The sequence below is a fragment of the Hippocampus zosterae genome, chromosome 12 (assembly GCF_025434085.1).
Source record: "Hippocampus zosterae strain Florida chromosome 12, ASM2543408v3, whole genome shotgun sequence".
Lineage (NCBI taxonomy): Eukaryota > Metazoa > Chordata > Actinopteri > Syngnathiformes > Syngnathidae > Hippocampus > Hippocampus zosterae.
In genome coordinates, this window is record NC_067462.1 from 2,944,198 (window position 1) to 2,964,592 (window position 20,395).

General features: G+C 46.4%; 1 protein-coding gene across 9 annotated transcripts; it reads right to left on the bottom strand.

Annotated features, from left to right (window-relative positions):
* Positions 1 to 206: 206 nt before the first annotated feature.
* Positions 207 to 18,993, bottom strand: zmym2 (zinc finger, MYM-type 2). Of its 9 annotated transcripts, none has more exons than XM_052082346.1 (26): positions 18,832 to 18,945; positions 17,778 to 17,834; positions 17,665 to 17,703; positions 14,599 to 15,222; positions 14,072 to 14,225; positions 13,627 to 13,775; positions 13,376 to 13,524; positions 13,141 to 13,303; positions 12,328 to 12,540; positions 11,365 to 11,515; positions 10,525 to 10,640; positions 10,308 to 10,436; positions 9,674 to 9,824; positions 9,410 to 9,582; positions 8,989 to 9,154; positions 8,482 to 8,510; positions 8,264 to 8,405; positions 8,058 to 8,179; positions 7,667 to 7,826; positions 7,154 to 7,333; positions 6,933 to 7,003; positions 6,440 to 6,724; positions 5,470 to 5,584; positions 4,365 to 4,604; positions 3,597 to 3,720; positions 207 to 3,280 (listed from the first exon to the last, which is right to left on the bottom strand). In XM_052082346.1, exons 4-26 carry the CDS (start codon positions 15,205 to 15,207, stop codon positions 3,082 to 3,084), a joined length of 3,990 nt encoding a protein of 1,329 aa, XP_051938306.1. In that variant the 5' UTR covers positions 15,208 to 15,222; positions 17,665 to 17,703; positions 17,778 to 17,834; positions 18,832 to 18,945; the 3' UTR covers positions 207 to 3,081. The 9 variants fall into 9 exon arrangements, with proteins under 9 accessions (XP_051938306.1, XP_051938304.1, XP_051938302.1 ...); XM_052082344.1 differs by having other exon boundaries at positions 14,599 to 15,231; XM_052082342.1 differs by having other exon boundaries at positions 14,599 to 17,703.
* Positions 18,994 to 20,395: the final 1,402 nt, after the last annotated feature.

Below are 20,395 nucleotides of genomic sequence, written 5' to 3' on the forward strand. Positions count from 1 at the left end.
AGTGACAAGATGAAAATTACCTGGTTTGACTAATCCAAGTCGATTCAAGATCTCAGATGGGTTTCTTCTTCCTGTAGCTAACATTCAAAGAAACAAGTGTGAACAATCATTATGAACTTCCAATACAACTTTTCAAAATGAACCCGCTTCGTTAAATAGTTGCACTCGTCTCTTTCGTTTCAAATAAAAACAAGCGAGTCGTGCGGTTAGAAAAAAAAAAGTCATTTATTGAACACGAGCACACCAGCGGATGAGTGCGCGCGCACTCACACACATTCATATTTACACACCGAGGCACATTCACACCCGAGTCAGCGGCGACACCTGGGTTGGCGCTGAGGCCGCCCCGACGGGTTCGCTTAAAGGTTTTTCCATTTGAGTCCGGTATTGCGGCGCAAACCCAACCGGCGCCCCTGTAGGTGGACCGAAGAGTCGTCAACTCAGAAAAAAAGATGCTCCACTCATTACCGCAATTCATCCAAATTAAGCTCGACAGCTGTGTTTTAAACCAGGCAAATACAGGAAGTAGCAATACGAATTTGAAGTCATTTTCATGGCAAATCCTTTCAACGCAAACCTGAGTTTAGTTTTTTTTTTGGGGCGGGGGGGGTATGAGAAACCAAATGACGAAAGTAAAGAAATACCGAACAATGAAAAACCAAAGCAACAAGCTCATCCTTCATGTTGTTTTGTGGAGCATCTGCTTATTTTCTTTTAAATGAGCGTTTTGGAAAAGAAGAATAAGTACAAAAAAGGTCACAGAGAAAAACACAAAGAAATAAATATGCTTTTTAAAAAAATACGGTGGGTGTTTTTTTTTTTGTCCCTTTTGTGACTAGCCCAAGTTCATACCACTCCTCCTTGTCGAAGAGACGCCACCAAAACAATCCGACCCTGGTTAGCGTGCGACACTACATCCATGTAACGGGGAGACGCAATTCACTGCGTAGCTTGTTAGCCTAGCGTAGCCTGCCAAGAAATGCAGTGATGTCGTTTGGGAAGATCATTGTGGCTGCTTTCAAATTGGTCGTTTTTTATTTGTTGGGGAGTATTTGATGGGATAACTGATGTTTTTTGGACAGGTGTGGTATATGACTCCGGCTCAAATATTTTGATGTTCTGAATGTTTAAACCATCCACAGAAATTAAATGAATTGCCAAACATTTAAACGGCACATAATAATGGCATCAATTCTCCACAAAGGAAAAGTAACATCAAAGGACAAAAGTACATCTCGTTTGGAATGGGTGCGGTATACGTTTGCTCGCGACGAGTTTGTACGTTTATAATAATGGCATCATTTTTCTACAGATTCGATGCCAAACAAAGGGTGAAATGCACGTCTAGCTAAGAATGGGTCTTACTTTTCTCAACGCGAATCCACGTATATTTCAAAATAATGGACTTTTCCGCAAAACAGCAAATTCATCACCAAAAGATAAGCAACCCATATTATTTCCTCAGCAAATGCAACTTCAAATGACCAATGTGTGGCTAGGTCACAACGAGTGCGCCATTATTTTACGAAAAATTTGTATGGTCCGAAGTACCGGACCTTAACTGCAAACAAAGCGCTCCTTCAAAAAAGCATGTATTTCAAAATTTTGTGAGGATTAAAATGGAAATATTTAAACAGCGTGTAAGAGCTGCTGCAGTCCTCAACGGATACGACTTACTTGACAAATGTATGGCTAGTTTGGAACGGGTGTGCCATTACTTTTCTCAGCCCAAATACTTGACAAGCAGGTGGGCAAACGGCGACAATGGAAAATGTATACATTGACAAAAAAAAAAAAAAAAAAAAAACGGTAAATAAAAGCGATGACATCCCTCAACACTTGACAAAATCATCAGGGCAAGTGTGCCCTTACTTTTTTCTGCCCAAATATTTGCACGTTTCAAGCTATTGTGCAAATATGGCAACGCTGGAAAACCCACGAATCTCTAACGGAAATAAGCAATGTCATTTTTTTCCCCTCCAGCGGATGTGATGTCAACCAGAAAGCAAAATCTACATCCAGTTCGGAATAGTCGTGGTATGGCCAAATATTTGAAGTTCCACTGGGCAAACAGCATTGCTGGATATAGCAGGTCACTCTGCAACTTCAACGTGTGTCCATAATCGTGGTGTCATTCTTTGCGGATGTGACAAAGCATAGAAGGGTGGCTAATTCAGAATGGACGTCATGTAATTTATCATGATCGGTGCACTATTACTTTCTGAGCACAAATTATTTTGATGTTTTAAATATTGGACTTTCCTGCATCAAAAGAGGGGAGGGGAAAAAAAGCAAACAAAAAGAGCACGTAGTTCTAGATTTTGTGAAGTTCCACGGGCGTGTAATAGTAGTGCCATTTCTTCAATGGATGCGCCGTAAATTAAAGGACATCGTTTTGGGCTACTTAAGGACGTGCTTTTTTTTCTCTGGGCCCAAAGACTTGTACTTTCCGAAATATCGGACTTTTTCTACAGAAGGAAAAAAAAAAATTCCCGCACCTCCAAAAAGCTTCAACGGTGCGTAATAGCAGTGCTATTTCTCAACGGCCGTGATGTCAAAGGATAAAAAATGTGGCAACTTCAGCACAGGTGTGCCATTTCATTTCTCTGGCCTTCCGAAATAAGTGTTTTTCTCCCTGGAGATGGCCAATAAAAAGCAAGCATATACTTGGGAGAAAAAAAAAAGGGAAAAAAAGAATGGTATGTTAAGGCGAGAGCTAAAACGCTCACAGCTTTTGTCGTGATTGTCTTTTTCAAAGCAACAATGAGGCAGACCAGGTTTGCCTGAACTAATGCTCCAAACGACATCACCGGCATTTAAATCGGGCTTGGCGGCATAGCGGGATCATGAGCGGGCTAAAACATTCCATAACTGTCTGGATGCGGCCCCGCCCACCCCGAAACAATCGCCGAAAACCAACGCCCAACCCCTCCCATAGTTTTTCTCATCGCGGGAGGCGTCTCGTTGGAGCTCCGCCGCAGGAATGGAGGAGGGAGGTTTACATGAGAAAATGTTGGAAGAGCTACTCACTATGGCCTTCCTGCGGATCTACTAACAATCTACGCGTCCAAACCAGACGTGCTACTCGGCGCCGCCTTCCTCTTCCGCTTGCTCCTGCGAGTCCGTGTAAATGTCCCGCACCAGCAGCATTCTGGCGAGCAGGCTCTCCAGCGTGTGGTGCTCCAACGGCGTGGTGGTGAACCAGGCGCCGCCGTCCCCGTCCCAGGCAGGATCGGGCCGGGCGTAGAAGAAGTCCGAGCGCTCCAGCAACAACGCGGGGCTGCGGCATCAAGGAGAAATGACAAGGCGGTAGTTACAAAAGTGCCGGCAGTGTGATTCGGCGATGTTGCGGTTAAGCGGGAGAGGAGGTCCTCATCATTCAACGGTCATCATTTAAGATTCAGGATGTGAACAGCATTGAGTTATAATCACAGGACATCCACTTCCAAAATTTCACAGGGACATAATAACGAAACTCCATTTATACAGAACGACCTATGGGTCACAATGTACGAGAATACATTTCCTGACATCAAACCAAACTAACTGATAAATCAGCCTGAACAAAACCCAGCAAAGCGGGATACACGACGTACCACTTGGAGCGATAGAGCTGGAAAAGGTCTCGCTCTTGCTCCGTGATGGGACCAAGCGATCCTGTGTTGTCGTCATCTTCACAGTCCTGATGCTCCCGCTTCCTCTTGCGAGACTCCTTTTCAACTACGAGGCAAACAAAGCATCGCTTATAACTACGTGCTTAACTGTGTAGACAGGGGGTCACAATCAGCCGCGTAGTGGTGGCCCAGAACCGGCACTGTGGCCCTGTATATTCATGTGATTTTTTTTGTGCAGTATAAAAACGCATATTTAGCATTTGAGATTTTCTGGACTTCACATCTTGTTCAAGCCATCCCTTTTTGAAGGACTTAAATGTTAAAAAAAAAACAATTAACAACTTTGTCACATTTATAGATTTTTTATTTTATTGGCCCAGTCCAAGTCAACTTTGGGTGGACCGACCAGTCGTGTAGACGCCCCTGGCCCACTGTTCACATACAATGCTGGTAGATTATAAAGTGCACCTTATACCAGGGGTGGGCAAACTTTAGCTCTCGGGTGCCACATCAGATTTTTTAAAACAGACAAATGTGCCAGGTAGTCTTAAAAAACACAATAAAAATATAAATGTGAATTCTTAATTCATCCTTTAAGATTTTCTTAAATATTAATGTAAAATTGTTACATTTATAAATACATTATTAAAAATTACAATTCACAGAGGTGGGTAGGGGGGTCTGACTGCCGATAATGTGAAAAATGGCATCATCTCTATATGCACAAACTCTAAAGCTCATTTCACTCACCCTGAGAGACAGGAGAAGGCACGCGTACGCAAGTGCGACTCTTGCCGGTGGTGACAGGGTGCATGGCGTCCGGGCCGTACACGTTGGCGAAGGACAGATCCAGGTGCTGCTGGGTGCTACGCAAACGCATGCGCTTGGCGTTCAGGTAGACCAGCGAGCGCAGCAGGACGGCAGGCGTTGTGCTGCCCAGATGCCCGCCCGTCCACAGGCATCGCTCGTCCACGCGGCTCCACGGGGAGCCTTTTTGGGGGTGCGGAAGGGATGGTGCGGCGACAAAAACACCAGATATAAACATTGTGGTTTATTGCCTCAAAAAAGTATTAACTCTCCAAGTACCACAATCATAATCAAAATGAAAACAATCCCACGCCACACAACACACAGAGATTAACTGATTTAATGCCATTTGTTTTGTTTTTTTATTTCAGTGAGCGTCTTCATACATCAAAAGCACAATCACAAAGTGTCAGGATGTGAACAGCAAAGAGGTATAATCACTAGACGCTTCTCGCTAGCCGAAATGCGAACTTTTCTAATTTAACTTGAGCCTATTTGCCAACAAATGCCTCAGCCAGAACGCAATCATAGTTGTCTTATGATGGAAAGTCAAATTATATTTGTTGCCCAGAGGTTCAATCAAGTTAGTTACACACGTTAGGCGCGTTTTAGCTGAGCCATGTTTTTGTTCTCCTGTCATGAACTTCCTGCTATTTGTATGCCAGACAGCAAGTCGATTTTCCTTAAAAATTAAGCCGTGAAGAAAACTTGAACTTCCCACACAACTTTTTGCATCAGTTTGTGTCCAAATATCATGGATTTGTGTTTTCACTGAGCTATGTTTGTATTCTACCAATATTAACCATCTACATTTCTGTAAATTACATCAACTTTGAATATCTGTTCATGCAGTCATCGAGTCTTCTGCTAGCATGAATTTATTTGAGTTTTAGCCAAGTCAGGTTTGTGTACGGCAATCGACTCGCTACATTTGTGTGGTACCCATACAATTTAGTCATCCCCTTGGCTAAAACACAAATGCATTAAGTTACTGTTTGCCGAAATAAAAATTGGCTTTGCTCCGCGCTCATTTTGTCTTTGTACTCACCATCTAGAAGCTGGCTGGGCTTCCAGTCCTTCAGAACCTTGTTGAGCTCCTCCCCGAATTCCTGGTAGCAAGAGTCACTGAAGATGTCACTCTGTTGGCCATTGGCGTGAAGATGCTAAAAAAAGAAAGCCCCAAAACTCAACGTTTTTTCCCCCTCCATTCAAAAAATGGTCGAAGAATGTGCATGCAACGTTTGTGTCCTCATATTGAAATGATCAGCACTGTAGTCAGGATGTGAACAGCAAAATGTTTAAATCACAGGACACAAAAAAACAAAGCTAACATTTTAAAGTACAAAAAAAGTTGTCTTTTTTTCTTTCTAAAGTAGATCAAACAAAAGCACAGAGGATCCCGATTGAAAAGTGTTAAGAATAGTACAAATGTTGACTTTCAAAAAGACAGTTTTCACTTACATGTCAGTGTCTAAAGTGCAGAAGAGCGAACAATGTGGCCATGCTGGGAGTTACTGTGGTAACATGTGCAGCAATAGGAAGTGGGAAGCCCTTTGCACAAGTCAAATGTGTCCCCCAGGAAACACTGCCTGCTCAACTGGTGGTTCCTAGCCCCAAATGGGCAGGAATTCTGCCATCTTGAGATTTAGTTGAAGAAAACTCCGTCCTTGACAACATTTAATTCCGAACTCACAAAATGTATTTTGGAGTATAAAAACTATTTGTAACTGCAAACCCAAGTTGGGACGGTGTGTTTAACGGGGACAGATTCATGTTTGCCACTGTTACAATACCTTCTCTTTTAACAACATTCAATAAACCTAAACTAGCCAATTCAAACTATACTTTACAACAATCTGATCAAGCGTATCGATATCGGTTGATAAATTGCATTTTACGCAAAAATATTTGATCCACTGTCATGTCCTAATTTGTACGATCTGAGACTGTGAGCCTCCACGGGGCAAACATGGTAACCAAATTCATGTTGCCAAGTGAAAGTGAGGAAAAAGCCAAACCTTTTGGATGCCGAGGCAGAGGTAGAAAATGCTGTCTGGGGCGTATCGATCTCCATTGGGCCGGCACACCTCCCGTACGAAGCCGCAGAGCTTGTTGTTCAACTCGTCTGCGCACATTTTCAGTACATCGTTCCTTGTTGGATTCACCGGTTCGGATGCTTGGGGGTCCGCGGCGGAGCCCATCCAGCGCCTGAAGGCATTGACGCCGTAGCGAGCTATCAAGGGCGGAGAGCGAACCGACGAGGTTCTGATCAAGTTGCGTTCCGCCGCCAGCCTCTTACTCCCCTGTGACACAAAAATGTGACAGAAAAATCGCTTTACTTTAATGGCATACATGGGAATGTACTGTATGTAAATAAACCGGGAATTTGCAAAACTGGAGCTTGGTCCTAAAGCAAAAATTTAACATGATCCTGACCGAAATGACTAGATTTGCGACTCAAAAGTCGGTGGGCATTTGGCATTGTGATCACTAAAACGTTAATGTGCATACTCGTGTCCTTGGTTGAGGTCGTGACGCACGCTCCTCCTGCTTCTCCCCATCCTCTGGGACTGACGCGGAAGCTGAGGAAGAGAACGTCAATGAGTAAGCGGGGCCCGCGGTGAAAAACTACAAGCACGCCTCGGTGCCACAACTACCTGGACTACAGTAATGCGCTCCTTCATTGTTGTATACACGGCAAGTTTACGTGGTGTGACTGTCAAATGATTTACCTTGAGCGAAGTCCTCCTCCAGGTCCATGTAGCTTCCTTCCTCTTCCTCCTCCGTCACCTCCTCCTCTTTCTTCAAGTCCACATCACCTTCGTTCTTCACCTCCTTCTTCTCCTCCTCTAGGCTGATGGTGATCATCTCCTCATCTTCACGCTCACTTGCCTCCTTCTCGAGCTTCACATCTGAGACAGGCAGCTCTTTTCATATTAGACATTTTAAAATGGGGCACACACAAAGCACAAATCAAGCTCATTTGAGCATTTATTTTCCTCTCGTGATCTAAGCTAACAAAGGTCCGACTGTCGGATGCGTGGTGTGTTGCATGTGACTATCCTGTGGTATAGAGGATATGGTAATAGTGATTACCATATCCTGTGGTGTGAGTTCTCTTCCCCAATCTGTTCAGAAAACAGTTGAAGCCAATAATCAAAAAGGTTCAACATTTACCATTACTATATTTAATATATACTCCACACTCAAGAGAAAGCGTCCCGTTTTGGGCATAGGAACACTACCTGCTTTTTGGTCCTCGGATGGCACCTCAGTTGGAGACGGCGGGTCCTCCTGGGCTGCGACGGGGGCCGAGGGTGGTGTCTTGCTTCTCAGCTCCTGGATGGTTTGGACAATCTGCTCGGTGCTCTGCAGGGTGGTGGGCAGGAAGACTGGCACGGGGAGCTGGCAGAGGTGGGGGAGGGTGTGCAGATTACTTAACCAAACCATGTATGCCAACACGAGCTCCAAATGCAGTTGAGGTTTAAAAATTATTTTCTACTTCCTGTTTTGAGTAATTGTCAACTATTAGATGTGGGCATTGAGTTGGATCAATGTTTCGTTTAAGTGTCATTTCTGGTAACATGATAAGCACGACCCACCACTACTAGTAATACTTGTAAGTTGACGTCTTACTGGTAGAGGCATTGAGAGAGGCGTGGGCGTCAGCTGCGAGTACATGTTCATGGGCATGGGGATGAAGACCGGCACAGGGATGGGGACGGGAACATACTCCCGCTTCACTCCGTCGTCAACGTCTGCGTTGACACACAAGCTCAATTCTTGATCGACAGTCATCACATCGGGGGTGCCCATAGAGTGTCCGCAGGGGTAATACTCACCCGTCTGTATGGGCTTGCTCTGCATGTGCGGCTTGCAGTAGGTGGCTTTGGTGAGGGTGAGCGGCTTGCAGAGGACTGCCTTGTTTTTGACGTCCCTCATCAGGCCGCCGCCTGTGTACGCCGCCGTGCTCTGGCTCACTAGCTGCAAGGTGGGAGAAGGAAGTTTAGGAGTATGACAATATGACAGAATCAGATTACATTCTCAAACCATTACTCACCCCAAGTTTGGAAGTTTGGGATTCAATGCCTGTAATGAAAAACGTGAAATAGTTGGTGACACGAAAATGTCAGATTCCAAACAAAATGGCGTATTTCCTTGCGTCTTTTCGGGCATTGCATCTTAAAATCTTTTTAATGGGTCTTCTTTTGACAGGCATGTTTCCCACATCTTATGTTGCGAGGTTAACTGAGCTATAGGGGCTAAATTATCAAAGAGATTCATAAGACAGACCCCCTGAAAATGACCAGGATGAGGCAACAGACATGTCTATAAAATTTCACGTGAGGTAAAACAGGCCTTGGGGGCCGACTTTTCCTAGAGACTCAAAAGACCACTGGAAATGGGCAAGATGAGCCTAAAATGGTTGTCACTAACCACAATTACTTTTTGGGGAGGCCTACTAATGGTAAACATGGTTAATAATTTTCCTGTTGCTAAGTGAAACAGTCTTTTGGGGCTTAATTTTCAAAGAATTAAACAGTTGGCGTGTGGTGTTCATGCATACCTGTGCAGCTGTTCTCAGGGCCTTTCTGTGTGGCCATGATGGGCTCGTTTTGCTGGCAATAGAACCTGAGCAGACATTGTTGGTCGCAGAATTGCTTCATCTCCGAGCGCCACATCACAGACTCAGTCAGCTGGCCCTGAACCTTGCAGCAGTCGCAGCGCGCCGCCTAGTGGACACACAGAGGCACTCGTTTGTTTCCACGTGCGATTACAGATCATTTTCATGAAGAAAAATCACTGTTCTCAAACGGTTGCAACAGAATTCATGTCATATAAATCCGCATTTTTTCTTTTAATGAGTCTGTGAATCAATTAAAAACAGTTGACAGATGAATCAATTACTAATCATTACAGCTGCTGCTCTTGTGAAAGCGCTATAGATAGGAACGCCCCAGTTAACACCTTTTCCCCGCGAAACGGACCTTGTGGTACCAGTCGTGGAACTTCTTGGCACAGGTCTCGCCGCAGAAGTCCCGCGTCATGCCGCCGAGCTGGCGCGTGACACTTCTCTTGCACATCTGGCTGCAGTGGTTGCAGCTGACGCACTTGAGGCCCAGACGCTTGATGAAGTCCTGCTTGAAAAGCAGCTTGCAACCTGGAACACAAAACGCTGGCATACTTAAAAATAAATAAATTTGGGGGGGGGGGGGGGGTGCAGCGAGAAAGGGGGTGGACGGCCGTGTTACCTTCACTGCAGAAGGGTTTCTTCTCGCCCGAGAAGTTGGCGGTGGAGTGCAGCGTCTTCTCCTCCTGGCAGAACTCGCACATGGTGACGATGCAATGCAGCTTCTTGTAGTCATCACAGCACACCTTGCTGCAGAAGTGGTACACTTTGTCCTGGGGGACACACCAACACAGGTCGGGGGCAGAGGTCAGCCTTGAACCCACATGGCTCCACTCAGTGAGCCTCCAAGTTTATAATTCATAAATAATCTTTTATTAATACAGACACTTCATGGAAAACCACAATTTTCACCCAAGTGATGAAATGGAAACCATGGGAAATGCGCAGCCTTCCCACGTAAACATCAGCAGTTAAACTGCAAGTAACTATTACCTGGCGTCCATCGGGTGAAAGCAGCAAGTGCCACCTTTGGATCATACACGTTTGCAATCGCAATGATGTTGATGCCGGATGGCGCCGCATAACTTTCAACATTTTTATATACATTTTAAGGCGTATACATTATTCCTCAGGGGTCCATTTTCGTAGTTGACCACCTTATTTAATGATCATAATACTACCATTTATTTCTTGGGGGGGGGGGGGGGGGGGGATAAACAGATAAAAAATTATAAGTCTGAAGCGTCCCAACTGACCTCCCACTCCAGCGTCTCTGGCTTGACGCTGAACGCCCCCTTGCAGTAGTTGCACTTGAGCTGCACCAAGTTGTTGTTGGTGGTGGACAGCGTCGTCTGTCCATTGGTGGCCGTCTGGAGGGAGGTGTTCTGTAAGAATGAACGCCAGTTTAAAAAACAAAACAGACCCTCCTCCCCACCCCCAATAATGCTGAAAGATAACCAAGTGAGCTTGCACCTGGAACTTTGTGACACACTGCGAGCTGCAGAAGTTCAGGACGATTCCCTCGGGTAGGGTTGCCTGGTACTGCGGTAAAGCGTTCCTCTTGCAGAAGTGACACGATGGCTCTGCGTCTAAACAAAAGACAATCCGTTAGTGTCGAGCTGTTTTTTGAGAACAAAATCACATTAATTTGGATCTTGTGCGACTGTGTATGTTTTGGGAGGTTTCCCACTTCCTATTTCACCTCCTCTTCCCCTTGACACGAGAGCTTTTCGTTAAATGATTGATTTGAATCCTTGGTGACAAGGTTTAGTGCATTTGTGTCTGTTAATGTTTTTATTTCAGTTGGTTTCCATTTGCTGATTGTATTTCCCTTCCCTGGACAGGACTTTTGGCCTTCACACCAGCTTTTGGTGAGCAAAATGAAATTTGGATCGGATCATGTGTGACAAACATTTCAGTCCATATTGCATCCTGTTAGGACTGCAATTGTTTTATTTTGGTAGGTTATCACTTCCTGATTATTATTTTTTTTAAACCCGAATTCCCAGGAGCTGAATAAAATTATCAGCCTGACATGAGCTTTTTGTGGACAAACGATTTTGAATAGTGGTGAGCAAATTATTTGGATTTGGATCTTGTGAGACTGTCAAGCTGCATCTCAGTCCATTCTTACTTCGTGGATGTATTCGAGATTCCTTTAACGGGCTCCGAAAAGTGGTGTAGACGAGCTGTTTGTGAACAAAGGGACGCAATTGACTCCCATTGTGATGCATTTGAGTCCCTCCATCAATCCTGTTATTTTATCTTGCTAACCTGCGCATTTAGTCATTGTCACTCTGCCAGTTTACTCACGGTGGAAGGCGGTGGCGGCCATCTTGGCCTTGTTCATGCAATTGGTGGAGCAGTAGGAGCCCATGGCGCCGTCGGCACCCAAGCCCAAGACCACCTCGCCTGTCTTGATCAGCGTCTTGCATGTCAGGCAGTTCGCCAGCTTGTTGTGAGCCTAAAGAGGCACATACACAATCAGAAACAAGTTTTTCACGGCTTGGAGGCCAGTTGCGCTTAAACCTTAAAGAGTCTGTACAAACTTGTAATTCCTACATTGGTCACCTGCTTCGGATGACCCTCAATTAAAGTTAAAAAGTTCAAGTAAATGTTGTTCGCTTCATTCCAAATCCATTGTGGTTCTTCAGAGCCAAAAATAATGTTGTCAATGCCCCAATAGTGAAAGATTTGACTGTATGACAAAATACATTTCTCATAACTACTTTGTCGAAGAATATGCAACTTTTTCATTCTTATGGCATGCAGCGGTGGTGGATACGTTTAATTGTCATTGGGATTATGAGGGATCTTCGCATCAAGGGATTCCTGACCCAAAAGGTTGGAGAACCCCAGCTGTAGGCATCCCAATGCTCATGGTTGCGCTGCCAAAACTCCAATATGGTTGGTGGAATGAGCGGCTGTTGTCAGGCAACAAGGACTACACTTGAGCCTTCAACTTGTGGCAACTACCAAATTGTTCAGCTGAGAGCTTGTTCAGGGAAAAACTGAACGAGGAAATGATTGAGTCATCACTGCGCATGCATGAATAAACTAAATTCGATGGTGCAAGTTCTTGACCGCAACAATACAACACTGAAATCTCTTTAACCTTGAACAATAGAAATAATCGGCACTGCTAGAAATGAGTGGGAACCAAGAAAAAGTCTTGCGCACGCTCATGTAGGCCCTACTATCGTACGATTCGAATGCCCAGGGACCCTGGGTTGTCATAACTCATTTTTTCATCCTCTTGCCAAAACAACATCACACCTGCTTGAAATCCCTGATGCATTTCTGACAGCAGAAGCGCTTCTGCTGTCCGTCCACCAGCAGGAAGTGGTTGGCGGAGGCCCTGTTGGGCAGGTAGTCCCCGCACTGCTCGCAGCAGTTCATGATCAGCCCGTTGGCTCGGCGGTACACGTTGAAGCACATGTCGCTGCAGATCTTGTGCGTCACCGTCTTGAAGCTCACCTCGTGACGGATCTGCACGCAAAAAAAAAAAAAGTCTTGTCAATTTCACATCCTGTCGTGTGGGAAATTTGCAGATTTCTACCACCCTATTCAGTTTTGGTATCTTCCACACAGGAGAGGAACCCAAGAAAAAGGCAGGAAAAAAGCTGACTTTGGCGGGCGGTATAAAAAGATCTTGATTACTAACTTGCTACCGTATTTTCACCAACCATACAGCGCGCCATATTAAAAGGCGCAGCGCAGCGTCAGTTACGGGTTTTATTTCTGTATTTAACACGTGCACAAGACGCATTGTGTTATTGGACGCAGGCATGATCAAATCTACGCGAGCTTAAAAAATATAGTAGCGTGGATGCACGCTAGTGTATGTTTTTAAAATGGCAGCGGGAACGAAAAGTGAGTTCGGTTGTACTTTATTGAAGTATTTAACAGTGTACTCACAAAAAATAAAATAAAACATTAAAAAAAAATCAATCTTCATTGCTGAAATCCATCAAAGTCCTCATCTTCTAACGTTTGCTGTTCGACTTAACCAGTCATTCCATGTCCGTACGCAACACACGGAACAGGAAAAAGCGGCGTAAAAGATTTTGTCAAAAGGAGCTCACTGACCTCAGTGAGCTTTCCGCAGACGGTGCATTTGGTTTTGAGGCTAGACTTGGGCGGGTTCTGCTTGTTCTCATAGGCGCCCAGGCAGCCAGTGCTGCAGAACTCCTGGAAGGACTCGCTCGAATCCACCTGGGCCACGATGGTACCTTTCATGTTGGTGATGTCCCTGCAGGGTGGGCGGGAATTTAAGTGATGCTATCGGAGACAATCCCCTCGAGGACAGCATCCCGTTACTGACTTTTTACACATGGTACAGCTTTTCTTGGGTGCGGGTTTGTGCGAGAAGGCGGAGAGGCAGGTGGTCGAGCAAAAGAGGTGCGTCGACCCTTTGCGCTGGTACGCCGTTTGACCTTTCTTCAGAGGCTTCTTACAGTTTGCACATGTCACCTGCAAGAAATTGGATAGGAATATCGGATATATATTTTGCATATATATTTCAAGTGCACGGACCATTTAACTATGAGCCAAATGCAGTACATGCAGCAGTACCTTCACCGTTCGTGGCTGCGGCTGGGTGCCCGGCGAGGAAGAGGAAGATTGTCCTGGAGGTTTGGGCAGGGAAGTGGCGGTGGAAGAAGAGTCCACCCCCGTCTGCTTTTGGTTGCGAGGCACCGACGCCGACTGGGAGATCCACGAGTCTGCGAGGGGAACAAGAGAAGCCCGCGTCATCTATTTCAGCCCCCCCATTTCACCGCACACCTCAGTTCAAACAGGCGTGATTCCACTGAGCAAGCCCAGTCCAGTTGTTCTGTGTCAAAGGTACCAATGTAGAATGGAAGTAGGGGGTGGGGCGGGTGTGGAAGCTGACTTGCAAATTTTCACTTACCTCCTTGGGAACTGGAAAAATTACTGGTAGACTACCCATGACTGGGGAAAGACGAACATTTGCGGGTTCAGATTAGCAGTGAACTGTGTGGTGGGCGTATGACTCAACCTGTTCTGTTGTGTGTCCCCGCGTCGCCATTTTGCACCGCTGAACTCCGCCCGGGGTTGAAGGAAGCGCTCGGTCTTTTGGACGTGCCGTCGGGAGTCAGGCTGAAGGCGCTGCCGATCTGCAGACCGTTTTCCTCGGCCGCGCCATCCACCGACTGTGGAAAAGGGAGCTGATGTTACAGAACGTACACATTTGCCAAACAGTGCATCCGTGACTAGTACAAAGCAACATTTTGTGCTGAGCCTAATTTACAAGAGTGACACAGATGGACGGGGCCATTTTGGATACTGTGATGGATTGGCCGTTCATTTAAATCATGTATAAAAAGCACAATGACACAAGACTACTCAGAGTAAGAACGGGCACTAAAGAAAACTTTTACAAGTCATAAGTTTAATTGTGGAAGGGTTGTAAAACGGTAAGACAAAAAAAAATGAAATTTAACACATCTCTATTTTGCAGCTTTTTGCCGAGAGTGAATGGGTCTGAAAGGTACTTAACTTAATTTGAAATAATTGCCATCTTACCATTGGCCCTCCCTGCAGCGATGTCACAGAGGTGATCAGCAAGTCGGCTTGGGCATCTTCTGGAAGAGCCCCGGCGCCCCTTTTCTGGCCCAGTGTGGTGACGTTGGCAATGCGTATATCCGAATGTGGTTCCGTGGTACTCAGGGCAGAGGGCGAGGAGTCATCCTGCTTCTTCTCGGGCTCTTCCTCATCGTCGATGACGATGGGCTCGGCAGCCGAGGCAGGGTTGGCGGGCTCGGACGGTTCGGGCGTCGCTGCGGCGGGCGGCGTCACCTCCGAGGGTGGCGCCGCCTCGGCTGTGGGCGTCGCCTCGGTGGGTGACATGCCTTGCGTCTCCATGTCAGCGTGGCCCTCCGGACACTCCTTCAAAGGCGGCGGCTCGGGGGCCCGCTCCTCTACTAGAACCACGTCGTCGTCCTCCTCGCCGCCGCCCTTCTTTGGTGACTTGTCGTCATCTGTTGCCGCGGTAACCGACTCTGGGGCTTCCACAGTGGGGGCATCCAAGGTGGGCGCCTCCGCGGCCTCCACGTGCTCCCCTGCTGCCGCTGTCCCCGCCGTTGCCACCTCCTCCCCCGGAACAGCAGGGTTGGGTTCTGACACCCCGTCCATCGCTAAGGCAACCACCTGGGAACCCTCCCACCCCGCAGAAAAGGGCAATTAGGTAGAAACCTGTTTTTCCTCTGAGACACTTTGCCTTGAGACCAGCTGCTGCAGATACAGATATGCCAATTTTGAGGACACGTCTGAAAGGGGTTCATCGAACACAACAAATTCATCGTACAAGATGAATAATGTTGTTGACTTCAATTCATGGTTTCGTATCTGCATCTTACACGTGAGATATGAAAGCATTGCCTTGGATGGCCAGTCTGATTGTGGGAAGATGCACTTAAATCTCAGTGCTACCATTATGTACGGATGATTTTGAAGCGTGCGTGTGAAAAGGGGGTTGTGTAATTCCAATTTCTTTCCGCCTCTGCTTCGCACTGTAAATCTGTGACACTCCAGCGGGAGCCGACAAACGACTTTCAGAATATGCACAGGCGATGACAAAGTGAGGCTCTGTGCTACCTACAGCCAACGTTGCCAATCTCGTTCCCCTTCTCAACCTGCTCCCCGTGCCATTTTTTTAAACCTCCCTTGTTACCCTGGTAACCCATGAAGCTACACCTTGGTTGCCATGGTGATAGCAAGGCCCACCACCGGGGACGCACTCGCTTACCTCTACAGCTGGCATGTGTCGTTTTCCTATGCATCAACGGGCTGGTAACAGGGAGGGAAGGATGGGATGTAGTGAATTGGAGGAGGAGGGGGTTTGCCTTTCATGTCACGTGCTAACGAGGCTGACGGCGGCAAAAGCTGCTGCATCAAAAGCCGACCCTTAACGCATCACAGGCATGATTAATCGATTGTGTCGCTCGTGCGCTCAGACGTGCTGCCTGGACAGGCCAGCAGTTTGGCGTGGGGCCATTTTGAAGTGAGAAACGATCCTCCACAGAGTTGGGGGTGAGGGGGGGGGGGGCGTTGAACATGTGACAGGAAGTGTGACCTGCCATGCTTGGGAGCAGGAAGCTGATGTTTTCGCTCACACACGCACGCATTGACCTCACGTCCAGTCAACAAATCCCCTCAACCCCCGTTTCCTGAGTGGTATGCTACGACTGTGATTTACCTCAATGACTGACAGTGTCCACAAAATGGCCGCCAGTGCATGTGGCTTTCACACAGAACACGGCCGATTAAGTGTACGCTGTGACTGTGCCCTTTCACGTGATAGTGACATGTCAGTGGGGGATGGGCTTTTAAAGGCAGTGTGAAAGGGGCCGGAAATGGTCAACAGTAGCCGTGGCATCTGTAAAGCTGACCTGTGCAACAAACAACTATGCTGGACGATTCTTGAGCATAGCATACTAAACAGCTCACGCGTTGTAATATTTGAGATACAAAAACACATTTGTGCGTGAAACTACGCCTTGACCACAATAAGAGCAGACATCTGTAAAGCTGATGTTTTTAAGAAAAAGACAAAATGCCCTATCGTTGCAAGTCAAAGCAAGCTAAACATTTCAACCATATATTTAGTGAATTAATACATTTGCACAGATTAAGACCGACAGTAAACATCTTACATTCAAGGTTGACGTCTGCTTTCTGCAGTTGAGAGACTAAGTCCACTCTATACATTACTTAATATACCCCCCAATTTTTTTTTATAAACACTGACACCACATTACATTATTTGCAGATCTTGTGCAAATAAAAGACTCACCCCAGTTAACGACTCACACCAAATGACACTGTGTCATTGCATCAAGGAAATGCGCAATATTGAATACACCAAAAAAACAACAACAAAAACAAACAAAAAACAGACACACACATACCCACCCGTGAGACAGCCATTAAACAACTAGTCGAACCTCTTTTCAACTTTTACGTTTTCACCCCTATAATGTTCACATTACAAAGTCCCTATTTCACATAGTTCATTTTCCATTTGCCGATATTGCTTACAACGAATACATGAATAACGTAAACTTCATTACAATGACTAGATTTCCCCCGCAAAATAGCGAAAAGGCGTTTGTAACGAGGAACTAACTGCCACCTCTACCTTGCTTATGAACAAAATGTACAGCGCGGGATGCCCCGCTTAGCAACGTTACTGATCGAGGCACGGCACATTCCTCAGCACATGCTCTTAAAACATGTCTGGTAAATAGAAGCAAATCTCGCTGTCTGTGAAGGCTGAAATTGTATTTTTAAAAAGGACTCTCCCATCGTAAATGTCTTACCCCAAAGTGTATGCTAAGAAGGCACCAGTGGAGTAGCAAGCCCATCTGAAGAATTACGAAACAAACGTGAATATAAAAGTTTAAAATGGGATTTGCAAGACAATTGTAAAAATAAAGACCAAGTCCCAAGTAAAAGTCTCACACGGCTGCTAGGCACTCTCTACAAATGAGCAAATGAACACATCCAGTCACGGTGAGTAAATTCTAAACATAATTATAACAATAAAGAAAGGTACAAAATATTAGCCTCTTCCCCGAGCATACCACATACCAGGTGCCCGACTCTCTCTGCAGTTTAGTGGATAGCTGGCTGCAATGCAGAACACGTGAATCAAAAATAGACATCAAATGACCCCCTCCCCCACGGCATTGTGACGTAATCACCAGGTCGCCCGAGCATGTCGTCATGGTGCCTCAGTGACGTCATTTGCACGACTAGCGCTAAACAAAAACACAGAAGCAAGAGGAGTGGGTAGCGGCAACGGCGTCAAAAGCGTGCCTACATTGCAAATGGCGTCCGTTCCGGTTATTTAATGTGTGTGTGTGTGTAGGCGCTGGCGCGCGCGAGGAACCGGTCACAAGTGGCGCCACGTTCAACTCTCTGGGGCGAGCCTTTATCACCAATTCCAACCTTCGATGGATGGTCGAACGCACCCGCCCGAAACCAACTTGGTTGGTCCAAAAACTTTCAAACTGTGCAAACTCATCCTCAGTGAGGGGGCTTATCCCAACTTGTGTGTGTGCGTGGGTCCACCGAGAAACGTGGTCAAACTGCGCCATTGTGGGCAACCCCGCACAATAACCCGAGGTTTGCAACGTCACAAGACGCCATCTACCCGCGTGAAAGGGCTCAAACGGAGCAAAACTTAACCCGACGGTGGGATTCAAATGCCATTTCAGGGTCTACCTGATTTAATTGAGAAGTTCGCCGCCAACCGTGGCGCAATCAGGCTGCGATGGCACCGAGCTTCCGGTAGGGGCGCCCTTCCCCAGCACCACGGCCACCCCCCACCGCCGGCGTTACGTATCACATGAACCGGGATTCGATTGTGTCATGCGGCGGTAAACAAGCGACGCCAGCCACCGTGTCGTTCATGATTTTTTTGGAAGACGAAGGCAATATCCATCAACATAACAAGAGCCCTCCCTCCCCCTCGTTACACCATTACCACCGTCGCCACCCAGCGGGAAACTAGTGCCTAGCGTCCGCCATTAGGGCTCCAAATGAACAATACTGGGGACACACATCGTTCACATTCAACTCTTTAACGTGTGTCCTCGTCGCCTGTGTCAAGACACGCGGGCGGTCGGAGGTAAGGGGAGGCCCAGCGAGGCCAAGCGACGACAAAAAGTTGTCCAAACTTTCCACTTTGAGGGCTTTGAGAAGCAATATATGAAAAGTGAGAGGGAATTTGAAAGAGACCAGGGTGTTTCTTACCGGAGTAGAGCTCGACACAGTGTAGCGCCACTTTTGTGCCTTGACATTAATCCCGGAAGGCGCATGCGTACAACGCAACACCAGCCAATTCCACGCTCGGAGATCGTCGGCGAGGCAGACGCCTCACTCACAACCCATTGAGTGGTTGGGAGGTTTCACGTGACGTGCAAACGCGAGTCTCCAACGCGTTTAGTTTCAAATGGATGCTATCAAACTACTTCCACTATGACGACGTTGTTTTGTTGGGAAACGCAAATTTAAAAAAACTCAAAACGACCGTCCATTCTTCATTCACCTCGCAAACAAAAAAAGTGCGGCAGCCATTTTGAACGGACACGGAAGATTGACGACTTTCATTTTTAAAGGCAGATTCACACTAAATTACTTGACGGTTTAAAATGCAAGACCTTATAAACCCAATACAAAGGAAACTGCGACGCTTAAAATACGAAATAACGACACAAATCCAACCCGGAAGTGCCTTGCGAAATGTTTGGGAAATCCAGGCAGAGTGGGAGCTCTTGATATTCCGTCCCCGCGCCAATCATCCAATATCCCCCACTCCTCCCTTCCTCCTTCAGGTCCTGCGCATGCGCATACCGTGTCACCAAACTGGCAATTAAATTGGCCCCATTAGGAAGCTTTAACCTTGGCCCGAGTGAGCACATCTGCCGTTTAACCTCACATTTGAACGCTGTCGACGTCGAAGCTAGAATCGAACCTATCGCAGTGCTCGGAGTTCCGGTCCAATTATGAGTGAGGATCCGGGGTGACAGAGTTTACCATCCATTCTGGGAATTAAAAACAAAAACATCTGGGCAGAGTGGACGATAACACGCGTTAGGTTATAGTGAGGTGACGGTAAATAAATACGTACGAACATTGTGTTTAATTGTCACGAGGGGTGCGTTCAAGTGCACAACATGGCCGCACCTGGTGGCTTCAAGTGATCCAATCGGGAGAGCGTCGCGTGATCGACATTTCCATGGCGTCAGTGAAGGTAGCAGGGAGGGCTGACTTTGCTCAAGGAGGCTTTTGTTTTCCCACCCCGCATGATTTTCAGCAAAAACATTATTTTTTGCTCTGGCGCTCGTTCAACAAAAATAAATCATGACTGTGAGTGAATATTGTTGCCTTTAAATAATTAGTTTTGGGAGGCCGAATCATGTCAAGCTGCAAGTAAGGGCCTTTCTGTCCAACGTATGTATTAACACCCCCCCCCCTTAAAAACTTTATTTTTAGGGGAGACGCCCAAAAACCTTTTGAAGGGGAAAAGAAAGGGGGCGAGCTGACTCGACCATTTGGGCTAAGAAAGGGAGGATGAACAAAATCAAGTCTTTTGAAAAGATATGAGTAAAAAACAAAACGGCTAAAAAAACTTTCAAAAGGAAGGTATCCGAAAAATAAAAAGCAAGCTACAACAGAAGTGCTATCCAACAAACCCTACAGTATGTGTGTATTTTTGTTTTACTTGAAATCGTTTTTGCTTTCTGGGGGACCGCTCAAATTCAGTTAAGTAACCCCCCCCCACACACACACACACACACACTTCCCACAAGTTTTT

What these genes read in the sequence shown, in the direction of transcription:
- zmym2 (XM_052082341.1), bottom strand. Translation starts at nt 15,207, where the DNA reads ATGGACGGGGTGTCAGAACCCAACCCTGCTGTTCCGGGGGAGGAGGTG. An exon ending in GCATCAGGGATTTCAAGCAG is followed by an intron (nt 11,516 to 12,327) that starts GTGTGATGTTGT and finishes GTGCCTCTTTAG; the next exon opens with GCTCACAACAAGCTGGCGAA. An exon ending in CTCTCTCAATGCCTCTACCA is followed by an intron (nt 7,827 to 8,057) that starts GTAAGACGTCAA and finishes CACCTCTGCCAG; the next exon opens with CTCCCCGTGCCAGTCTTCCT.